The sequence below is a fragment of the Pelodiscus sinensis genome, chromosome 1 (assembly GCF_052426305.1).
Source record: "Pelodiscus sinensis isolate ZL-2025 chromosome 1, ASM5242630v1, whole genome shotgun sequence".
NCBI lineage: Eukaryota > Metazoa > Chordata > Testudines > Trionychidae > Pelodiscus > Pelodiscus sinensis.
In genome coordinates, this window is record NC_143052.1 from 5,244,759 (window position 1) to 5,267,922 (window position 23,164).

The 23,164-nt window shown below is 45.8% G+C and overlaps 1 protein-coding gene across 4 annotated transcripts in view; it reads left to right on the forward strand.

The window, feature by feature from the left end:
* FBH1 (F-box DNA helicase 1) overlaps positions 1-23,164 on the forward strand; it is a 51,664-nt gene that overhangs the window by 22,195 nt on the left and 6,305 nt on the right. For all 4 annotated transcript variants that reach the window (XR_012902905.2, XM_075925131.2, XM_075925133.2 and 1 more), the window contains exons 9-18: positions 328-496; positions 4,067-4,295; positions 8,815-8,902; positions 9,775-9,861; positions 11,564-11,700; positions 11,954-12,053; positions 12,217-12,338; positions 15,236-15,311; positions 20,738-20,935; positions 23,029-23,154. Coding sequence is in view for 3 of the 4 variants with exons in the window: in XM_075925131.2 (XP_075781246.2) it covers positions 328-496; positions 4,067-4,295; positions 8,815-8,902; positions 9,775-9,861; positions 11,564-11,700; positions 11,954-12,053; positions 12,217-12,338; positions 15,236-15,311; positions 20,738-20,935; positions 23,029-23,154 (1,332 nt within the window). In the remaining variant the exon portion in view is untranslated. The remainder of the gene's footprint in view (positions 1-327; positions 497-4,066; positions 4,296-8,814; positions 8,903-9,774; positions 9,862-11,563; positions 11,701-11,953; positions 12,054-12,216; positions 12,339-15,235; positions 15,312-20,737; positions 20,936-23,028; positions 23,155-23,164) is intronic.

The following is a 23,164-nucleotide window of genomic DNA, read 5'->3' on the forward strand; positions in this document are numbered from 1 at the left end:
CTAGGCTACAGAACAGAGAGAGAGAGCAAGTTTATACATCAAGGATAATTCTGGTCTCAACCAGACCCTATCTTCCCAAACTACAAAATCAAAAGGAAAAAGCATGTTTAAGGGTAATGTCATGGCTGACCCCTGAGCCACTATGCAAAAGGCCATTTGAAACCTATTAATTTTTACGCACCCCAACAGAGATTGGTTGGCTAAATGCTTCCGTTGGCTTTGAAAATCTTACCCACATTGCACAGCGTGGGCTAATAATGAAGGGGAGATGAGGAGAGTGGCTGAGGATTCTGATGCAAGAGCCTCTTTCTTTCCTTTGCTCTTCAGGGACGGGGAAGACCTCGACTTTGATCAAATATGCAGAGAAGTTTCCCCATCTCAGCTTTCTGTATGTGGCATTTAACAAGGCCATCGTCGATAATGGGAAGAGCATCTTCCCCTGTAACGTCACCTGCAGGACTTTCCATTCGTTGGCGTACACAAGTGTCGGCAAACAGTACGTAACCATCTTCTCATTTCCCTGGGTATGAACTGCTGTTCGGACTCTCAGCATGCAGGCCACCAGCCAGTGCCTTCCTCTCAGATCAGCAGAGACCGAGAGCTGAATTAGCCTCTGATCTGTAGGATGATTCTTCCATATCATCTGAGAGCAGCGTACGGGGGAAGTTTGCACTCTTGCCACTTCTGCAGGGCACTAAATTGGCATAGAAATCTTTACTTCACCCCTTTTCAATGTTTTAAAGAAATGACAACATGCATCTTGCAGGGAATTTTGCAGAACATCCTATTTGAATTATATTTTTGCTTATATGTATCACTTTGTGTATTTCTTTTTTTTCATTTTTGGGGGGGTTTAAAAGAAAAAAAATCCCCTTTCTTTGTGAGGTGTAAAGAAGACCTAGGAGGGTTTTTTTTGTTTTTGTCTTTACTTGGGTTTTTTACACTAGAAATTTAGGTCTAATCTTCCCAGTTTCCTCTGGAATGAGCGTACGGATGACTTGGATTGCTGGTAGTATTAACACTCTAGAGAAACCACATAATCAGACATCCTTATGTCCCTTTGGGTGTGTCTAAACTACATGGCTCTGTTGACAGAGCCATGTAGATTAGGCAGGACCGCAAAGGGAAATGAAGCGGCGATTTAAATAATCGCCGCATCATTTAAATAAAAATGGCCGCCGTGCTGTGCCGATCCGCTGATTGTCGGCACAGCGCGGCAGTCTAGACGGGGATCTGCTGACCCCAGAACCCTTCGTCAGCAGAACCCCGTCTAGACTGCTTACAAGATCTGCCGACAAAGGGTTCTGGGGTCAGCAGATCCCCATCTTGACTGCCGCACTGTGCCGTCAGTCAGCTGATCGGCACAGCGTGGCGGCCATTTTGATTTAAATGAAGCGGCGATTATTTAAATCGCCGCTTCATTTCCCTTTGCCGACTAAACTAATCTACATGGCTCCATCGACGGAGCCATGTATTTTAGATGTACCCTTTGAGCACATCCTCAATGTCAAACGTGCTTTCCTGAATTGGCTTTGGAGGCCTTGTCTATTCGCAGTTTCACCAGTTTAGAATCTTACTGTTAAACTGATTTAGTTAAACCAGTGCAGAGCTCTGTGTGGACACACTCTTAATGCTGTTTAAATCTAGTTTATTTTGAGCCCACAGTTTTACACTGGTTTAACTAAATCCGCTTTAAACTAGTTTAAAGATAAATGAGAGCAATTTGGAATACAGACAAGGCCTGAGATGGGGGAGAATTTTTTTTTTAGTTTTTCAAGTTTTTGTTTAACTTAAAGGTCTCAGTAAACCAGGCATGTCCAAAGTCCGGCCCGCGGGCCAATTGCGGCCCGTGTTCCGGTTTAATACGGCCCCTGCTTCCTCCCCCTCTCCTGGCTCCCCGGCGCTCTTTTGAACTGGCGCGCCCAGCGCCCCGCTTCCGGCCACGCCGCCGCCGCCGCCCATGGCCTCCACGGTCCTAGAGCCTGCCCTGTAGGGCACGTCCGCAGCCCCGCTCTCCCGCTCGGCTGCGGGTTCACCCTGCCCCCGGGCCACCGTGAGGCCGGCGTGCCCTGCGCTCTCCGCCCGCCTCCGACCCCGCGGGCCCTCCGCCTTGGGGCTGAGAGTGCGGGGACGGCCCTCACGCATGTTCACTTCTTCAAATCTGGCCCTCTTTGAAAAAAGTTTGGACACCCCTGCAGTAAACAATTGGAAATAACCCCCCTTTTGCTAAAGATTCAGCATCTGCCACTCCTTCAGTTAAGACTGTGAGGATGCCAAACTGAAGTATCTAAGTCGGGGCAGGCAATAATTTTTAGTGGGGAGGGAGGGCACTCCAAGATTTTGGTAAGTGGTTGAGGGCCGCACTTTTCTATGGAAGGGGTGTGAGATCTAGGACAGAGGTTGGGTGCAGAAGGGACCTTGGGGGAACTGGGGTGCAGGAGGAGGTGTGAGGTCTGTGAGCGAGTTTGGATGAAGGCGGGGATTGTGATCTGGGGCAGGGGATTGGGGTGCAGGGTCAAGGAAGGAGAATGGGTACAGGAGAGATTCTGACCTATGGATGTAGGAGGGGATCATAGAATACTAGAACTGGAAGGGACCTCGAGAGGTCACCGAGTCCAGTCCCCTGTCCTCACGGCAGGACCCTGATAGACATTTATCTAACCTGCTCTTAAATATCTCCAGCGATGGGGATTCCACAACCTCCCTGGGCAATTTATTCCAGTGTTTCACCACCCTGACAGTTAGGAACTTTTTCCTACTGTCCAACCTAAACCTTTCTTGCTGCAGTTTAAGCCCATTGCTTCTTGTCCTATCCTCAGAGGCCAAGGAGAACAATGTTTCTCCCTCCTCCTCGTGATACCCTTTTAGATACTTACGCAGAGTCTGGGAGGGAATTGTGACCTGGGGTTGAGAGGCTGTAGAGGGTTTTGGTGGTGGCCTGAGACAGGGAGTTGGAGTATAGGAGGGGTTGGGTGTCAGAGGCAGGATCTGGTCAGGAAGCACTTTCCTAGGCAGCTGCCGGCCAGCAGCCCTGCAGGATCCCAAGGAGAGCTCCCTGCCTGCCTCAGCCCCAGGCTGCTCCCTATGGCTCTCTGCTCCAGGAGCTGGGGGAGGCTTCGCCCTCTGTTCCTGCTCCCAGCATAATTTCTCACCTCCTATTGGCTGGAAACTGAGTGGTGGGGGAGAGGGCAGCGTGCAGAGCCTCTCCCTCCCGGCGCCCGAATCAGAGCCACAGGGAGCAGCCAGTCATTTAATGCAGCATGGGGCTGCTCTGTGGCTGAGACTCCCAGCAGGAAAGCCCACGGGCTGCATCTGGCCCGCTCCCGAACTAGGTCCTCCATAAAGATCTTCAGCAAAACATGGAAGATGAGAATTGAAATCCAGGGTATTTCTAAGGATAAAAAATGTGTGTGTGGTGGGGGTGGACGAGCCCTTCTTCTGAAATAACCTTTCAGGACTTTTTAGAGATCATAAAGGCTCAGACAAGGGCTGGCCCTGAGTTTTTAGCCCCGTACATGTCACAGGTTGCAACCAGCAGTTTTTGAATCCTTTCATCCAAGAGGACCCAGAAGTGATGGTGCTAGCCTGAGATTCCAGAAATGTGGGCTAAGTAACCCTGGGCAAGTCACTTAGCTGCTCTGTGCCTCAGTTTCCTCCTCTATAAAACAATAGAACTTCAGGGTGGTCAAATATTGGAATAAATTGCCAAGGGAGGTGGTGGAATCTCCCTCTCTGGAGATATTTAAGAACAGGTTAGATGGACATCTGTCAGGGATGGTGTAGGTGGAGCTTGGTCCTGCCTTGAGGGCGGGGGGCTGGACTCGATGACCTCTTGGGGTCCCTTCCAGTCCTATTATTCTATGATTCTATGATTCCCGACATCATAGGAATGTTGGGAGGGTGTAGCTACGTTAAGGATTGGGTCGTTTGCAGACACTGTGGTAATGTGGGAGAGCCAGATAGCCCCTTTGAGTGTTAGTAATAGAACAAAGGGGTATATCGCTTCTCTGGTGGGTTTTCTTGCAAACTAATAATGTGTTTTGGTTTTTTTTTGTCCATGGCACAGCTATAAAGAAAAAGGCAAACTGAATTTTTCCAAACTGTCTCCCTACATGATCAGCTTCCTACTGAAACACCGCCAGGGGCAGTCTCTCTTCGTAAGAGCAAAGACAGTAGCTCAGACACTTGAAAGCTTTTTTGCTTCTTCAGATGAATTGATATCGGTGGAGCACACCCCCATATGGTGCAAAAACACACACGGAATGAGGGTCTTAGTCTCTGAAGAGGAGAAGAAAGTGAGTATTGAGGGAGAGGTGAGAGTTCAGCTGGGCCGGAGTGGAACATGCCTCAATGCAAACTCCAGTGATTTAGTGGTGCTTATGATTCAGCAGTCAGATATAACCAATCCAATGCATTTCTCCTTGTTTCCCCTGGGTTGGTGTGTGAAAAAGGAATGTGTCTTCCAGTGTAATCCCCTAGCAGCAGGTGAGATCCGAAACTCATCGCTGCTCTGATCCAAAGTCTTTTAAAGTTACCGGAAAATGTTTTCAGTGGCTTTTAGCCTGCCCTCAGTATCAATCCCATATGTACATCTTAGGAGCAGAGGGAGAAACTTGAGAGCCCAAGGTTTCTGTTAATACTTGGAAGGCATTTCAGTACTTCAGTGTTGACAGTGGTATAAAAATAACTGGACGGATATAAGAGGATCGGTACTGGCACAAGAGTACAGTTCATTTCCTATGTCTCATAAGTAGCGGTATGGCTAAACAAAACGTTGACAGTAGCTAGCTGTTTGACTGGTTTTTTAAATTTTAGTTTTGTGTTTTAATTCGCCCATACACTGCTGTTAAAATCATTTCATTTTAACATTTAGGAAGAGTCTAGAACAGGTTTATCTTTAAGCAGGGTGGGTTTGGGGTTTTTATTTTGGCTTTTAATATTTTGGATGCTTATAACAATCACTTAACGTGTTAATTTCTTCAAATAAGTCATTTTTGGGTTCATCAGCCAAGTGCATAGTAGAGATTCATTTTCAGAAGTCAGAACTCTCTCAATTGATGAAGTAAATCCTCACAAAGACTTAAGTGCTTCAATTTATATCCCTCTATAAATGGGGCCTAAAATGAGATGAAGAATCTGTCACAGCTAGATCACCAATTTAAAGCCATCTCAAGTCAGAAATGGCTGACTGAAATTCATTTTGCACAGGCTGCTAAATGGCCGCCTGCTGAGACTGAAGTACTGGATTCAGTCCAGTTCCCAGTGACAAATGGTGGCATAAATATTAAATTAGCTGAAATATCCAAGCCCAAAAAGCTAAAAGGTGCCAACATGACTCTGTCACTGTCAGCATAAATCATGTTGAACAAGGTTTGAAGTTTACAGACACACAAACACTCCGTGTGGCAAGCACACAAAGAGCTGGTCTACGCTACAAAACTGGGTTAGTTTATCTACATTGTTCAGGCCTATGAAAAAATGTCATGCTCTGTGCAATTGTAATGAAGCCGAACTAAGTCCCGGTGTAGACATTTCTGGGTTGGTGGAAGAACTTTTTCCTTACCTGCCTATAGCCCAGTATTGGGCAAGACAGCTTCCATGGGCCAGATCCAACCTGCCAAGTTGGTTGATCCATCCCATGGCCACTCTGCCACACCCCACCCCCAGCCAATTGAGACCTGGGCACGGGAAAGTGTGCGAGGTTTTCTCCTCCACCAGGGGCGTGTGTGCAGCATCCTAGAGTGAACAGTTTAAAACAGCTGGCAGTTCACTCTAGGTGCCGCGCACTCCTTGCAAGACGGGGGAAGGGGGCGAGAGACTTCATGCGTTCCCCTACCCCCAGGCCTAGATTGGCCTGGGAGCAGGGGGAGTGCACAAAGTCTCCTTCCACCGCCAGGGGCTCACGGCACCTAGAGGGAACCACCAGCTGTTCAGCTGGAGGTTCTCTCTAGGTGCTGGGGGAGGGTAGCAGAGGCAAAAACTTCACGTGCTTCCCCATCCCCAGACTAATCAGGGTCTGTGGGCGGGGAAGCACGGGAAGCCTGGCCCCGCCCCTTCCACCTGAGGCCCTGCCCCTTCCACCTGAGGCCCCGCCCCTTCCAGGGTGGCCTGGGGCCACTTCAAAAATTTGTGAAGTCACCCCCCACTTCTAAAATTGCCCATCCCTGCTATAGTCTCTTGAAGAGATGTATTTACTGTAGCAACAGTAGAGCCCCTTCCTTCAGTGTAATGTCTATGCTACTCTAGTTTTCCTAATGTAGATTATGCTAAAATTTAAGACTCTGTTAACTAAAATACAGGTGGTGGAAGAAAAAGCTAAGACAAGTAACAAAGAAGTTTAAAATTGAAATTTCAATGATTATAGGAGACAAATGCAATCAGCACACACTGAAACATCCTTTTCAAGAAAGACCATCAGGTAGAGTCCCTTAATTTGTTGGAGAACCCGTCTTAGTGGGGAGCAAAGGCCTAGCTGAGTTGCTCAGGTTAGAGATGTGAAGGCTGGTTACTTTTCCTGCTTGTGACAAACAGACGCAAAGGAAGAAAAAGACAGGATAGCGAAGGTGGAAGAAAACCGGCTTTTGTTGATGATCTTGGCATTCCAGGCAGCAAATCGCTCACAGGCAGATGCTCTGGGTTGGCAGGTTAACCACAAAAGCGGCTCACTGACCTCTGGTTCTTTTCCCAGTCTGGAGTCCGAGATGTCATCTGGCTGGTCTGGTTCTTCTTTTGTGCCATCTTCTCTCAGGCTAGGTGGGAGGGGCTGTCTCATCTTGTTTTGGTGCCTCGTGGTACAGTTGGCTTCGGGATCAGAGCAGACGGAAAGCCAAGAGAGAGAGAGAGAACAAGAGGAAAAACAGTGGAGTAGAGAGGAAAACCCAAAGGAAGGAGAAGTAAAGCAGGGCAGGGCCTATCTCTGCTGGCTTAACCTGATGGCCTTCCCCAGTCATGTGTATAAAAATAGATTTTTTTTTGGCAGACATGGCATTATGCTGCATTTACTTCCAAGTACAAAATATTAAAAATTAGCATATGCATGCCTTTATACCTGCCCCCCCCCCCCCCCCACACACACACACTCTCTCTCTCTCTCTCTCAAGGTTGGTGTTATAGTTTCTAGTATTTATGGTTGCTTGACTGAGCACGTGTGGAGGAGCTGGGCCTTAGCTGGATACAACCGATGCACCGTTGTTGTTGCAGAACGACTCAAAAGCCCTTTCTTTGGCTCCTGCCGCTTTCCTTTTTATAGCAGTTGATTTGTCTGTAAGCTTCTGGACTCTGCTGTGTAATTCTTGGCTCATTACAAGCTGGTTGCTTGTGCAGTTCTTTTTCATGAGCAGTGTTCTGTTTTTACAGCTATCCTTCATTTCCTTACTTTGTTTTTTATTCAGGGCAAGTGCCTTTCATACATTTGGATCGTCCATTTGCATCCTCCTTCCTGCCGTTCGGATTTGACGATGATGGTGCTGGCAACTTGTTTCTTGGCTCCCTCTTTTGTAATTTGCTGGCATTAGTTACTCATACTCCAATCATCAGCAGAACAGTACAATAATTTCAAAAGCAAACCTCTACCAGGGCAGAACAATTCTATTAGGACAGAACAAAGCAATCTCCAGGATTCCTAAATCCGTATAAACATTAATGTATAAACTAGCATTAAAACAATTTCATCTAGTAAACTTACAATAAAGGCTAAAACAATTTCACCCCAAATCCATTTTACCCTATACCCCTTCCTGCAGGAATTCTGCCAATGGATTTGCCAGTCCCCCCAAAATCTTTTATTAAGGGCCCTGAAAGAGTGAAATAGCCCATCCTCCCATTTTCCCCACTCTTACCCATTTTGCTCACCTATCAGAACTAACTGCTGACGTGCCAAGTGTAGTTTGTTAATTTCCAGTCTCACACCATTCTTGCTTACCAAGCATGATCTTCACGCAGTCGTTGAGTTATATCAGTAGGCCTTTCTGTTTGGATTGATATAGTCTCTCTGGTGTTTGTACCTTTTCTCATCAACATTTGTTATTGGTTATTGTGGTTACCTACGAATTTTCACTCACTTTTTACAACTGAGCTTACTGCTAGGGTAAACTTTTAGGTCCAGTTATCCTGACATTGTCTATACCCCCCCCCCCACACACACACACAAAACCCCCCAATCAACCTATACAGCTAGAACTAATGGGCAAACTTACCAGAGAGGCCAAGAGATGAATAGTCATGAAGACAGAATTTCCCATTCACCCTTAGGAGCTAGTGGATTTATTCCCATGCACAACTTTTTGCAGAATTAGGGCCTAAATTTTAGATACGATGGGTGACAAAGAAGAGGATTGGACGAGGAAGAAAAATTGTTACAGCGAAACAGTGGCGTGGTTACTCCTTATTGATACATGCTTATCTTGAGTTTCTGCTTCATAGAATTCTTGGTTTGGGCTATTTAAAAAAAATGAATGGACTTTGTGACAGGGCAGACGTGAGGTTATTAGGAGTGTGTGGATTTGGGGAGGGCGTACCACATACATTAGGAGCACAGTGTTATTTGCCACAAGGACAGTCCACACAGGAAGGAAATGAGGTCAGAGATAGAAGCTAGGAGAAAAGTGGCTACGGTTGTTCATGTTATATGAGAAGCTGAAACCTGATAGGCAAGTCACTAGGGATACCAGAGGCATGATACCGCAATTAGACATTGTGCCAACTATCGATTTGTCATCTCAATTACAGCAGCATACTTGAGGCCACAGAGTGTGACGTTTTGAGATTGTTTTGTGCATGAAAATCTACCTGGAGTCTTCTGGTGTTACTTTCTAGGTCATTGTTGAAGAAGCAAGACGGATCTGGGACAACATGAAAGCTCTACATGGATATACAGAACTGAATTGTAAAATGACGTGGGATGGTACGTTGGCAGAGACAGTGCAGCGGCTAAAAGAGACGTCAGTTTTAAAAAGCAAAGCTAGTACATAAAACCCTTTAGGACAGATTTATGCAGGTTACACCTAGGGGCTGGCTATTATTGCAGGCAATCAGAGGAAGCAGAAACCTATCTTTTCCCCCAGTTTTATGCTTGGAGCGCCTGTGTTTCTTTGATAGTTGCTGGACTATGGCAGAACTGTAGTTAGTTTCCGCTTTGGTGGTTTGTCTTTCACAACAAGCAAGGGAGAAGGCAACATACAGAAGCAAAAAAAAAAAAAGTATAAATCCATAACATCTGTGGTCAGAAATTGCATTTAACTCACTTTAAAACAGGGCTACTCAACTTTGGAGCCACAGTAATACTCACAGCACATGCCAAAGGCCACAACTTAAGCGTGGTTGCGTATACATGCAAATATATGCAAATAGCTTCTTTCACATGGACGGGCATGAATACAAAGGTTAAGGCAAGCCTACACAACACGCAGGCCCTATTTAATATTAATAAAATGCAATAGTTACCCTATTTCCATCTGTATGACAGCACTTTTAATGAGCAATGACTGTCCAGGAATTTAAAACTAAATTTAATGCTAAAACGCATAGCAACAGAAGACCATTATGTTGATTACTTTTTTGCTTTCGTTCCCACCAGCAGGCTGCATATTGAGCCCCATGTAAACCCAAACTGCACCGCTGGCTACAAACAAACGGGCCACGGGCCACATGCTGAGTAGCCCTGCTTTAAAAGCTAACTGGATTTCAGGTGGATGGTGTCTCGTGAAACAGAAAGTCATTTGCCCTGCGTTGTGACTTTCACATCTGAATTACCTGACAGTCCAATCTTCCTTCCAGGTTACTTGAAGCTTTGGCAGCTTAGCAAGCCACGCCTCTTTGAATATGATGCCATATTTGTGGATGAAGCCCAAGATTGTACCCCAGGTGAGTAAGGCAGGAGACCATCTGAACAACGACTTACCTAATTCACACCACTCTTCCCATGCCACTGATAGGGAAATAAAGACACCAGGGGCATTGGTAACTGAGCTAGGAGGAGAACTTGGTTTCTAGCCTGTGCACTGATTATTAGCCCACACATAGAGAATTGGTTGTTTGGGGGTGGAGAGGCAGGAGGAGGGAGAAAGAGGTTTTATGTTTTTCACAAATGCCTGCAATTTCTATGCAGCATGATCATTATTATTTATAAGCAGTGCCTCAAGGCCCCAACTGCCATTATGGTATGTCTACACTGCATGCTTATTTCGGAATAAACTATTCCAGAAGATATATTCCGAAATACCTTCTTTAGAAATAGAGCGTCCACACTACAGGGAAGTCTCAAAATGAGTCCGAAGCAGGCTCCCCTAATGTGGATGTGTTATCTTGGAAGCGCTGGGGAGCAATTACTTAGAACAGCCCTGGAGAGAAGCTATTTCAAAATAGCAGCAGCGGCGTGTCCACATTGCAGCTATTTCGAAACAGCTATTTCGGAAGAGGAGTTGTTCCTTGTGGAATGAGGTTTACAGAAGTCGTACTAAGCCACCTGTTATTTCGATATTATTTAGAAATAACAGTGCTGTGTAGATGCACTCCTAGGCTATGTCTACACTCGCGTCGTCTTGCGCGAGTAATATGCAAATGAGGCTAAGCATGGAATATCGCTGAGCCTCATTTGCATAAGTAATGAGCCGCCATTTTTGCGGAAGAGGTTCTTGCGCAAGACAGCTGTCTACACTGCCCCTTCTTGCTCAAGAAAAACCCTCTTGCGCAATGCCGTTCTTCCTCTCAAGTAATAGGTGTAACGGCGTTGCGCAAGAGGGTTTTTCTTGCGCAAGAAGGGGCAGTGTAGACAGCTCTGTCTTGCGCAAGAGCCTCTTCTGAAAAAAACGGTGGCTCATTAGGTATGCAAATGAGGCTCGGAGATATTCCACGCTTAGCCTCATTTGCATATTACTCCCGCAAGAAGCCGCGAGTGTAGACATACCCCTAGACTCCTCTTGTGTGAGGCCCTGTAGCAACACGTCGGCAGGGGACAGTCCTTGTTCTGAAGAGCTCATTGTCTCTATAGACAATGTCTGAGGGAAAATGAAAGGATTGTTCTCCTTAATATACAATTAGAGAACTAAAATGCAGAGTGATTGTGATTTTCCCTAAGACTCGCTCTCTGAGTCCACAGGGGAGGTGAGATTTGAATCCAAGTATCCTATGTTATAGTCCACCGTCTTAACCACTAGACCATCAATGTATTCTGAGCATGTCCTGTACGTGGGGAATCAACACGTACATGGGGATTCATTACTACTTTTACTGCTTGCAAAGTGGGTTGTTTTTCGTTTTTGACTGGTGTGTGCATTTAATAACTTGCATTTCTCTTATGCTTAAATTTAATTGAGAAGTGAGTTCTAAAATGCCTACCCTTGTCCATGTCCGGAGTAATTATCCTGATGGTGGTTGTGGTCCTGGAGGTGGCTGGCATGTCCCTCCAGCCCCTGAGAGGGTCAGTACGGGGTCGCCATGTGCTGTCCTTGCCTGCAGACACTGCTCCTGCAGCTCCCATCAATCAGTAATACACCCATGTGAAGTTTATTTCGGTTTTGCGGGCAGGCCCCTTTGTGTGTTGTTCATGCTTCACGTTTTGCCGCAGCCATCATGGACGTTGTGCTGTCCCAGACGTGTGGAATAATCTTTGTAGGAGACCCTCACCAACAGATCTATACCTTCCGAGGTGCTGTTAACGCCCTCTTTGCAGTGCCGCACACCCACATCTTCTTTCTCACGCAGGTAAGACCAGGAAGTGCACATGTGCACTCTAGGACAAACGACCCATCGTTATCTCCAGTCGTACGCTTGCTTTAGTTTAAAATTTTAAAAATGAATGACCACGCTTCTTCCAAGAGCTAGCAGTGAGAAAATATCCCTTGTGATCCAATGTGGATGATTCTTGTTTCTTAAACAGGTGTCACTTCCGGTGTGCTTTTGGTGTGGGGTTTTCTACTGTTCGCCTGATCTCTGCTTCCTTTGCTCCATCTTGCAGAGTTTCAGATTTGGCCCTGAAATAGCTTATGTTGGAGCTACCATCTTGGATGTCTGCAAGAAAATCCGGAATAAGATGTTAGTGGGTGGAAATCAAGAGGGTAAGAAATTAAATGGTGTTTGTATAGCTCCGAACACAATGCATTCCTAATCCAACACCAGCTGTTGCTGCTGCTACTACTACTCTATGCACTTTAAAAAAAAAAAAATCATACTTGCTTTTCTTCATGCGTTGGTTTACTGGGCCTTTTCTCCATCTCCCAGGTGATATCAGAGGTGACGTGAATGGGAAGACTGCTTTCTTATCACGGGGCAATTTGAATGTGTTTGAGAATGCAGTGACAGCTACTGGAGGAGAGCAACCAGCAAAAATACACTTACTTGGGGTAGGGCACATTTCTTATCATGTGATGTGGAAACTGTGGGGGGCGGGAAGTGAAGGCATTGAATTATTATATGAAGATATACCTATCTCAGGGCTGAAAGGGACCTTGAGAGGTCATTGAGTCCAGTCCCCTGCCCTCATAGCAGTACCCCTGACAGATTTGCCCTAGATCCCTAAATGGCCCTCTCAAGGATTGAACTCACAACCCTGAGTTTAGCAGGCTAATGCTCAAACCATTGAGCTATCCCTCCTAATTGAAGCAGTGGTTATTGGGGTTCTCTTTCTAAGCAGCTTCAGTCGCACGTGTAAATACTTGCCTGGAAGTAGGCCTCTCAGAGCCTCCAGAGTCTGCCTCATGACTTAAAACAATGGCCTGCTACCGAGTGAGGCCAGCTGTTCTCTCTTGAATGGGGAAAGGGTATTTAGTAGATCAAGGTGAAGCTGTGGATGTTAAAGAGCTAGATAAATTCCTGGAGGGTAGGTCCCTCAATGGCTATTAGCCAGGATAGGCAGGGATGGTGTCTCTAGTCTCTGACAGAGGCTGGGAATGGGTGACAGGAGAGGAGTCGCTTGATAACTCCCTGTTCTATTCACTCCCTTTGGGGCACCTGGCATTGACCACTCTCAGCAGACAGGACGCTGGGCTAGATGGACTTTTGGTCTGACCCAGTGTGGCTGTTCTGATGTTATGTTCTTATATTGGACTTCCAGTCTCCACAAGCCATGAACTCTGCATGCCTATTTGCAATTAGGCATGTTTAATATTGATTAATTGAATAGTCAAGTAACCTCATGAATTCTTATCAGTTACTCAACTCTTTTATAGTCCCCGGGGGTGGGTCTGGCAGACAGTGCACTCCAGCTCCACTCCCGAGGAGCCCCCTGCTACTCCATGCTGTTGTCTCTGGATCAGAGGCAGCAGCGCAGGCTGCCAGGTAGAAGCTGGTCCCCAAGGGGAGCCAGTTTAAAAACCAGCTCCCATCGCGGACTGGCTGGCTGTCACCCCACGCTGCTGCATCTGATATGGGGTGGCCGCAGCCCCTATCCGGGAAGGCGGTCTGAGCTCCTGAAACTGGCATAAGCCGGAACTGAGGTGAGCTCCCTGCCAGCCTTCCTCCGAATACACTTTAAATGCAGAGCCGCAGCGGGGGTAGGTCCCAGACTAAACCAGGACTGAGTTGGACTGCTAGCCAGCCTGCTAAAAAATGTACTGGCCAGAGTCGGGGGGAGAAATGCATGTAGTCTATAGCATTAACCTATAAGCTTTTGCTTATCGGTTAATCGACGACACTGTTACATCCCTATTTGCAATGACACCTGAATTTCTATTATACTTCTGTGAAGGAGGCAGTATCCGACCTAAACTCTTAATTCCCAAGTTTCTCTGGGTATAGGTTGGTCTGTAAAAGTGATCCATGTTTAGGGTGGAATTTTCAAGAGCACTCAGCACTGGCCTATTGGAGTCAGCAGTAAAACTCCATCAGCAAAGGGAGAGTTAAGCAGCACCAAGCGCTTTGATGTAGTTTTTGTGGTTTCAGTTAACTTTCATAATAGTGAAATTGTTGACATGGGAGCCTAGTGGCTTTCATCTGTTGAGCATTTTGCAAAACCCAGGAAAAGCATTCATTTTATATATATATATAAAAACATTATGTAGAATTTTTCCAGGGAGTCATGTTTTGAGATTTCATGCTAAATTTGCATCTGCAAAAAATGCGTGTGCAATTGTACTATTAGCAATAAAATGTTCTCGTGCTGCTGCACACTCAGATTTTTCAGGTGCGCTTTAATAATATTTCACACTTGAATAGCACAATTCTTCCAGGCTGCTCCAAGTGTTTGACAAAGAGTTATGAAAGAAGGCCACTCCACTCCCTATGCAAAATGGATGAGTTAGTCTCACTGAGCCTCCAGCGTATGGGGAATTCTGATGTTTCAATATTTTTGCATCCTGAATTGGATTGAAAAGCCCCCACATTTCCTAAAGCAAACCCCTCCCCCAAAATCTTGATTTGGAAATGGGGAAATGTTGTTTTGTTTGGACACTTTCAATGTTTAAATGAAGGGTTTCATCGTTATCAAAACTAATAATTCATTTGGTTGTATGAACCAAACTGCAATAGCAGTGGCAGGTCCGTTTAATGCCTCACTGTCTCATGGGAGTTGTAGTTCCAGTGCCTCATGTCCTCATTCTTCTCTATTAGCCATGCATATTTCCCATGATGCCCCACGGTCCTGAGACTGCCGTGAGGCATCCCACAGCTCAGAGGGGAGAGCATGTGGTGTATTGTGGGAGAGGAAATTCCAGCCAGGGAGATGAGGCTATGTGGCAGAATAGAGGCATGAGCATGTAGAACTACAACTTCCATGGAGCAAACTAGCATAAGTACAATTTCATATCAAACAGCCTTGAAATGAAACATTTTGGTGCGGTTTAACAGACGGAAATACTTCTAGCTGAATTGCAAATCAGTGGAAAATCCAAATGTTACTGCAAAACTGATGTTTTCCCATGGATTTTTTTTTAAGTAGAAGCTATATTCTCTGGAAAAATTATGTTGATGGAAAAAGTTCCAGCTGGCAAACTAATCCACAGAAATACTTTCCTAGCCACCAAACCTGAGAACCAGCTGGAATTTTGTTTTCTATTGCTCATTCTGTGTGTTATGGGGAGTACGGGGTGTGTGTCATCTGTGATCATCCACTAGTTTTAGTCTTGATTATTTCTTTATCGCTTCATGATCCTGCATACTGTAGTCTCCCTTTTAGGAATATAGCTTCACTTTTGAGTTGTTTTCTCTATTTACATTTGAATTAATCAGATACATTTGTGGCAGGAAACTAGCCCAAGTAGGACCTTCAGTTAGGTCTGTTTTAAAAGAATCTTTATCTATTTAGGGGCCTAAAAATTTTGGACTAGACAAAATTCATGATATTTGGAAACTTCTTCAACCTGCAGAGGCTCGTGAGAGATGTGAGTATATCCTCATATGTTCTTCCCCAAAGTTATGTACCGTGATGTTAACTTTTCTAACGTCTATCCTATATCCAACCGCCCCAGCTGACACATGTAAACCTCTTTCACTTCCATATGGCTGGAGGATCACTTTCTGTGTTCATCTTCTGGGTGATTTGTACCTTGCTGGTTGTGTGAAGGGAACAGCTATTGGTAATGGTCATTTCTGTGTTACTACTGGTGCAGTGGAAATGTGGAATCTGATGTCTTAGCAACAGCTGTCATGTTCACGCCCTGTCCTCTGAGATCCATGATCTCAGCTAGAAAAGTCCAGTAAAATATGTTTTATGTCTGTCCTTTCTGGGGGTGAAAGTAACTTAAATTTCTTACAGAGTTTGTCATATTGCAACCCTCCCCTTTGGGGGCCTCAGGGCAGTAATTTGGGTGGGGTGAGGGTTGTGATACAACAGTACCTGTAAGAAATGAAAGTGTGGAATGGAGTGGTGGTGGTGGGGCTCCGGGCAGGGGTCTGGAAAGTGTGGGGACTCGAGGTTAGGGGGTAGGGATGTGGAGGAGTGCAGGAGTCCGGGCAGGGGATTGGGGTGTGGGATGGAGCACAGGGCAGGGGGTCGGAGGAGCTGGGAGTGCAGCCACTGTGCTTCCCAGTCACTGAATCCCCAGGTTGATGGGGGTGGCAGGGACCGTGCTGCCTGGCCACTGGATCCCCAGAGCAGTGGGGACTTGGCTGCCCATCTGCTGGATCCCTAGGGCTGGGGCGTTGGGGCCACACCACCCAGTGGCTGTGGGTGCTGGTTCAGGCCCACCAGGCCTGGGGCCTCATCATGCTGGCCATCCAGCACTGAGGCTGGGGTGGTAGTGGTTTCTGCTTCTGTGTGGGAGGGAGGGCAAAAGAGGAGGGGTGGGCCTCCCGTGCCCAGCACAGGAACCATACCCACGTACGGTGGCTGGCAGCTTCCAGAATCCCGCCCCCAGACAGTCCATCTCTTACCAGCAGGTCTCCCCAGCTTTCTTATATCTTTGGTCCCTTCCATTTCTTTGACATAAAATGGAGCTATTAAGTAGACGTTTTGCATGCTGGGGATGTGGGGGAAATCTCGTTCCCCTGGGGTACAGAGCCCCCAGAAGGGTCCGAGGCCGGAGGTCAAATCAGTGAGGCAGGAGAGAAATCTAGAAAGGAAAACTTTATGATGCATGCATGCAGGCTGACAGCAGAGCCATCGCAGTCAGCCCTGAGTTACAGGTTTTTGGATCCTTTATACAGAATGCTTAGACAGTTCAGTTGTGGATTGTTTTTCTTTAACATATCAAAGTCTCAGCAGAAGTACTCTGAGACTTCTGTTCACCCCAGGAGTGCTAGAAGTAAGTTTTACAAAACAAAGGCACATGAGAATGTGGAGTGAGTAGTCTTACAAGGCAAACTGTGACAAAGATAAGAGTATACAGGCAGTCCCCGGGTTACATGGATCCGACTTACATCAGATCCCTACTTACAAACGGGGTGAGGCAACCCTGCACTAGCTGCTTCCCCCCAGCAGACCAGGGAGACGCAAAGCTAGCGCCCTCCCCAGCAGACCAGGGAGACGCGGAGCGGCTTTTCTCAGCAGACACCTCAGCTTGAGAATAAAGGACTGTGGGAAGTGAGGTGTGGGAGAATAAAACTGAGCTCTAGAGAAATGTTTGGCTAGAGTTTCCCCTACAATATGTACCAGTTCCGACTTACATACAAATTCAACTTAAGAACAAACCTACAGTCCCTATCTTGTACGTAACCTGGGGATTGCCTGTACATGATAATTTGTGACAGACTAGGAGTATCCATGAATTTGAGAGAGGCATTTGTAAGGGTCTTTGATTAGAGTTAATTTGATTTCACTCTGATACAGGGAGAGAGGTCTGGAAAACTTAACCCTTTCAGCAGTTTTCTTTTAGAGAGTTTTGATTTCTTCACAGTCCCCCTTAGACATAATTGGAGTTATTTGATTTTCCCCACAGGGAACACCTTTTGTTTAGTTTTAGGGTGTCCTTCAGAAAAAAACATTGTCCACTTCACTTATACCCAAAACAAACTAAACAGTCTCCGCCTTGGACCTAATCTACCCATGCTTGAAGCTTTGTTGGTGCTAGGTGGAGCTTGGGAGCAAATCAAAGTTTATAGTAGAAACGCAGCTGTATTTTTTTAACATGGGAGTGCCTTAATGCCCCTGTAGAATCTGAGTCATTAGGATAAGCGCCTCTGTGTAAGAACATAACATCTACATCACTGGGTTAAACTGCATTGACCTTGGCAGTTTGTAAGTTAAATATGTGATTAGTCACACTCTAAATTCATCATAAATTCAGTCATTGATTCCAAGGCCATAAGGGACCATCAAGATCAGCCAGTCAGACCTTCTGCATAGTGTAGGTCAAAGAACTTCCCCAGAAATGTCCCTACAGCAGATCTTGTAGAAGAACATCCAGTCTTGAGTTTAAAAATTGACAGTGTTGGAGAATCCACCGTACCCCTTGAAGGTTGCTCCCAAGGTTAATTACCCTCACTGTTAAAATTCATGCTTTATTTCCGGTCTCTATTTGTGTAGCATTGACTTCCAGCCATTGGATCTCGTATACCTTCCACTGCTCAATCAAAGAGTACATTATTAAATGTTTGTTTCCCATATAAATGTTTAGACTGTTATCGAGTGACCCGTTAACCTTCTTTGTTAAGTTAAATAGACTCAAGGAGCTCAAACTATTGCTATAAACACACGTCTTCTAATACTTTCATCAACCTCGCGGCTCTTCTTTGAGCCCTCTCCAATGTATCAACGTCCTCCTTGACATGTGGGCGATAAAACTGAGCGCAAGATTCCAGCAGCAGTGGTACAATACAATCACCTCTCTGCTCCTAATGATTCCCTGTCAATGCATCTCAGGACACAGCGTCAAACTGGGAGGTTATGTTTAGTGATTATCCACTAGGCACCCTGCCCCCAATCTTTTTCACAGTCACTGCTTCCCCGGGTAGAGTCACTATCCGATAAGTATGGCCGCTTTTTGTTCCTAGATGTGTACGTTTAGCCATAGTAAAGGACGTATTGTTGGCTTGCGCTAGTTTACCAAGCAGTCCCAACTATTCTGAATCAACTTAAAAAACAACAAATAGTCTGGTAGCACTTTAAAGACTAACAAAACATATAGGATGGTATCGTGAGCTTTTCTGGGCAGAGCCCACTTCTTCAGATGACCAGAGTGTTGGATGTCCAGAACTAAAATTAATAGGGGAGCGGGGGGGGGGGGGGGGGGGAGAAAGGGGGAAAAAAATGGGAGCGGGGGAAACGAGAAGAGATAGTGGGTATATAAATATCAAGGGGAAAGCCAAGCTGGAATGTAACAGGAAAAACAAATAGTCTATAAACACCTAAAGACTGGATAGTCCAAAGAGGCAGATAAGTAAGTAATAGAGAAGAAGAGTACTAACACCAGATACTATATAGACAAAGAACCATTGGCTTCTTCATTGTTTGGTAGACTGATAATGTTTCAGCCATCCATTATTTAATCCATTAGCATGAGTATCAAAAGTGACTTGTATTTTTCATTATTTACCATTCCTCCCTGTTTTTGTGTCATCTGCCAGCTTTATCGGGGATGATTTTATGTTTCCTTCTAGGTCATCGATAAAAACGTTTAAAAGCATAGGGCCAAAAACTGATCCCGGTAGGAACCCACTGGAAGCTCAATGATGATTCTCCATTTACAATTACATTTGGAGACTTATCGGTTAGCCAGCGTTTAATCTGTTTAACGTGTGCCCCATTACCTTTACACCCAGACTCCTAGCCTTGGTGTGCAGGCAACTCAGGAATTTCTTCTTTTTGTGCCCTTTAGTTCATTGATCGATTTTGTTTGCAACATCTCCATTTTTGTGCTGAGCTGTTCTATCTTCTCTCCCTTTTTTGCCGCTGTTTGAATCCTCTCCTGACTACCTGGGACAGGCTGGCGAGAGGAAATTGGTCCCCCTTCTACTGAGATAGAGGTCATGCATATTACATAACCCTCGTTCCCCACAGAAAGCGGACCAGTGATCCATGAAACCCAATCCTTCCACCCTAAGTGGCTTAGCTAGCTAGGAGTTCACTTCCAGAATCTTCTGCCTTTGATATCTCTTTTCTTGTGGGACAGAGAGGATTTCACAGAAGATGGCTTGGATGTTCTTCAGCATGTCTTCAGGTTCCCTCAAGTCATCTACTGTCCATGTGATGTTCCATGACACAGTGTCATTAGTGCCTATATGAACCATCACTAGTGGATCCCGTTGACGTCAGGGGCTAATCCAGTCTTAGAGTAGAGACTTGTGTCTCGGCTTTGGGAAAGTAGCACACTAGTCTGTTGTCATCCTGACCCTTGCAGAATGTTCCCTTTGTTCTTTGTGGTACTGAATCTCCCATAAGGATTGCCAGCTTTCCTGGGCTAGGTGGAGATCTCTTTGCGAGTTAGTTTGATTTTTTTTTGGTTAGGCCGAGCTGCCGTCTATGTGAGTGCCTGTACATCTCTCGGTTTCCTTGGAGCTGCTGGATCTTGAGAAGTATCTTCCAAAGTTTCCACGCTGAGGACCTGGTATCAGTTTAAAGCTATGAGCTGAGTAGAATTCATCCTAGTCCTCTTTTCTCCTCTGTCTCCAACTGTGTAGAATGCCTCCATGGCCAACGTCTGTTGGTTGTGAACCATCAACCCTTCTCTCTGACTTCCTCTCTCTCCGATCCCTTGGTGGCAAGCATCATGTTTCCTTGAACCTGTTGTTTCCCAAACTGGGCTGTTTAGAAACTCCTCAGCTTCTTCTGATTTTCAGTAGTCTCTCTGCTTGTCCCTTCCATCCAAGAATCCTTTCCTCTAGCAAGGCCACCAACGTCGTGAACAGGAAATCCCGCCTGTCGGGAAAAAGAACATGGCACATCCATTCCAGATCACCACCATTCTTCCGTTACTGGCCACCATGGTAGCTGTAAGAATATCTTGACTTCTGTAAGAATCCACCCCATAAACTGTTCTGCTAACCCCAAAGTATCCCAGGCTCTACAGACGGGCATTTACTGTTTAGAAAAATAATAAAAAGGCTTCTTGAAACACTTATTACAGCTTCTTCTGCTAATAATACGCAGCTCTGATAGAGCGCTTTGCACCTGTATGTCTCAAGTGCATTGCAAACGAGGTCAGTATTTTATACATGGGGAAACGGAGAATTTGAAGTGACTTGCCCAAACCCACCCAGCAGGCCAGGGTTGGAGTTGGGAATAAAACCCAAGACTCTTAAGTCCTAGTTGAGTGCTGTATGCACTAGGCCATGTTGCCTCCTGCCCCGCCCCGGATCTATTTTGTTCAGCATTAAAAATGCTATTGTGCATTTCTCATGTACTAACGTTCTCCAATCCCCTTCGCGCTAGTGAATCTCTGCATTGACGACCCCTTTATCAAGAAGTGGATTGAGAAGGATGGGTTCCAGGGTTTAAAGAACTACGCATCTAGCGCCGAAGACAAGGAACTGGAAGTGAAAATTGCAATAGTGGAGAAATACAACGTCCGGATTCCTGAGTTGGTGGCGAGGATAAAGACGAGTCACATATCGAAACTAGCCGATGCAGGTAAAGCAACAAACACCTTTCTGCTCCACGCCCCTGAAAAGGAAAACGATTCTGCTTTTTTAATCCTATCTTACTTCCCCCGGCTCTTCAAAAACAGTTCCCGTGGCCTCAGATGGGCTTGTGCCCAAGAAAGAATGAGCCAGCTCCTTCTGGGACATTCCTGGGGTCTGTCAAATGATTTTTCCCCTGGAGATTTGATAAGTGAGGTTCTGCTGGAGCCGTGTGAGGACTCAGTATTTCGTGGGATCTAGCGGACTGGCCCAATGCCTCCCCTTGTCCTAGAATCCTAGAAGGCTGGAAGAGACTTCAGGAGGTCATTGTGTCCAGGGGCAGCCCGTGACTATAGGCCCACTTGGGCGTTGCCTAGGGCGCCACCTTCAATGGGGCGCCCGATGATGACCTCACTCCATTGATGGCCGTGCAGGAGAGGGCGCCGATCGCGCGTTCTGCCTGGGGCGCCAGCTGCCGCAGTCCGCCTCAGGCCGCTCCTGATCGTGTCCAGCCCCCTGCCCAAAGCAGGACCAATCCCACCTCAATCATCCCAGCCAGGGCTTGGTCAAGCCGGGACATAAAAACCTCTAGCGATGCAGATTCCACCTTCTCCCTAAGTACCCGTCCCCACCCTCCCAGGGAAATAGTTTATGCTGCCTGTTAAAACTCCCATTCAGGACATCTCCTGGCTTAAATGTGCAGTGATTTTTGAAAAAAGACTGGTGGGCTTTCAAAATACAACAAACCAGTCCTGGGAACAAAATGCAGGACAATGTAGCACTTTAAAGACTAACAAGATGGTTTATTAGGTGATGAGCTTTCGTGGGCCAGACCCACTTCCTCAGATCAAATAGTGGAAGAAAATAGTCACAACCATATATACCAAAGGATACAATTAAAAAAGTGAACACACATGAAAAGGACAAATCACATTTCAGAACAGAAGGGGGATGCGGGGGAGGGGGAAAGGTAAATGTCTGTGAGCTAATGGTATTAGAGGTGATAATTGGGGAAGCTGTCTTTGTAATGGGTAAGATAGTTAGCGTCTTTGTTGAGACCCACGCATAGAGTGTCGAATTTTAGCATGAATGACAGTTCAGAGGATTCCCTTTCAAATGCAGATTTAAAAGGCTTCTGAAGCAGGATGCAGGTAATTAAGTCATTGAGACAGTGTCCTTTCTGGTTGAAATGGCAAGAAACTGTTTTTTCTTTGTGATCCTGTCTAATATCTGTTTTGTGGGCATTGAACCTTTGGCGAAGTGTCTGAGACATTTGTCCAATGTACAAAGTAGATGGACACTTCTGGCACATGATAGCATAGATTATATTTCTGGATGCGCAGGAATATGTGTTCTTGATCTTATAACTCACTTGGTTAGGCTCAATAATGGTGTCAGCAGAGTGAATATGTGGACAAAGCTGGGAACAGGGTTTGTTGCAAGGGAAGGTACCAGGGTTGGTATTAGTGTGGTATGTCCTGTGGTGGTTGGTAAGAATCATCTTGAGGTTAGGTGCTAGTGGATTCATGCAGACAGGAGCGCCGATCTGGATGTTTCGTTCTCTCTCTGCTCTGTTTTAACAGTTGGCAGAACTGCTTTCCTTCTAGTTTACAGTATCATTGTAGCCATTTAGACCTCAGCATATTAGAGAGACAAGATGGGCGAGGTAATACTCGGTTGGACCATTAGATGGCGCTCCAATAAAAGATACTACCTCACCCATCACATCTTGCTTCCAGCTCATATTTAAAAGCAAGTGAAACTAGAAATGCAGACCAAGGTCAAAATAATGAACAGACCCGTGGCACCTTACAGAATAACAGATTTATTTGGGCATCAGCTTTCGTGGGTAAAACCCACTTCGTCAGATGCAAACGTTTTTACCCACAAAAGCCGATACCCAAATAAATCTATTGGTCTTCAAGGAATCACGGGACTCCTCATTTTTGCACATACAGACTGACACGGTGACCCTTCTGAGAACAAGGTAAGTTAATGTGTACATAAAGTGTTCAGCAAATAACAAGATAAAAAAAGCAGCAATGCAGATATGTTGGCTGATCTCTTTCTCTCTGCTTGTTTCCTGATGTCTGTTGGTTCTAGATTACATAATAGGCACAGTACACAAAGCCAAAGGCTTGGAGTTTGATAACGTGCTAGTTGCAGACGATTTTGTGAAAGTCCCTTGTGCCAGGCATAATCTCCAGAGGCTGCCTCACTATAGTACCGGTAAGGGAGA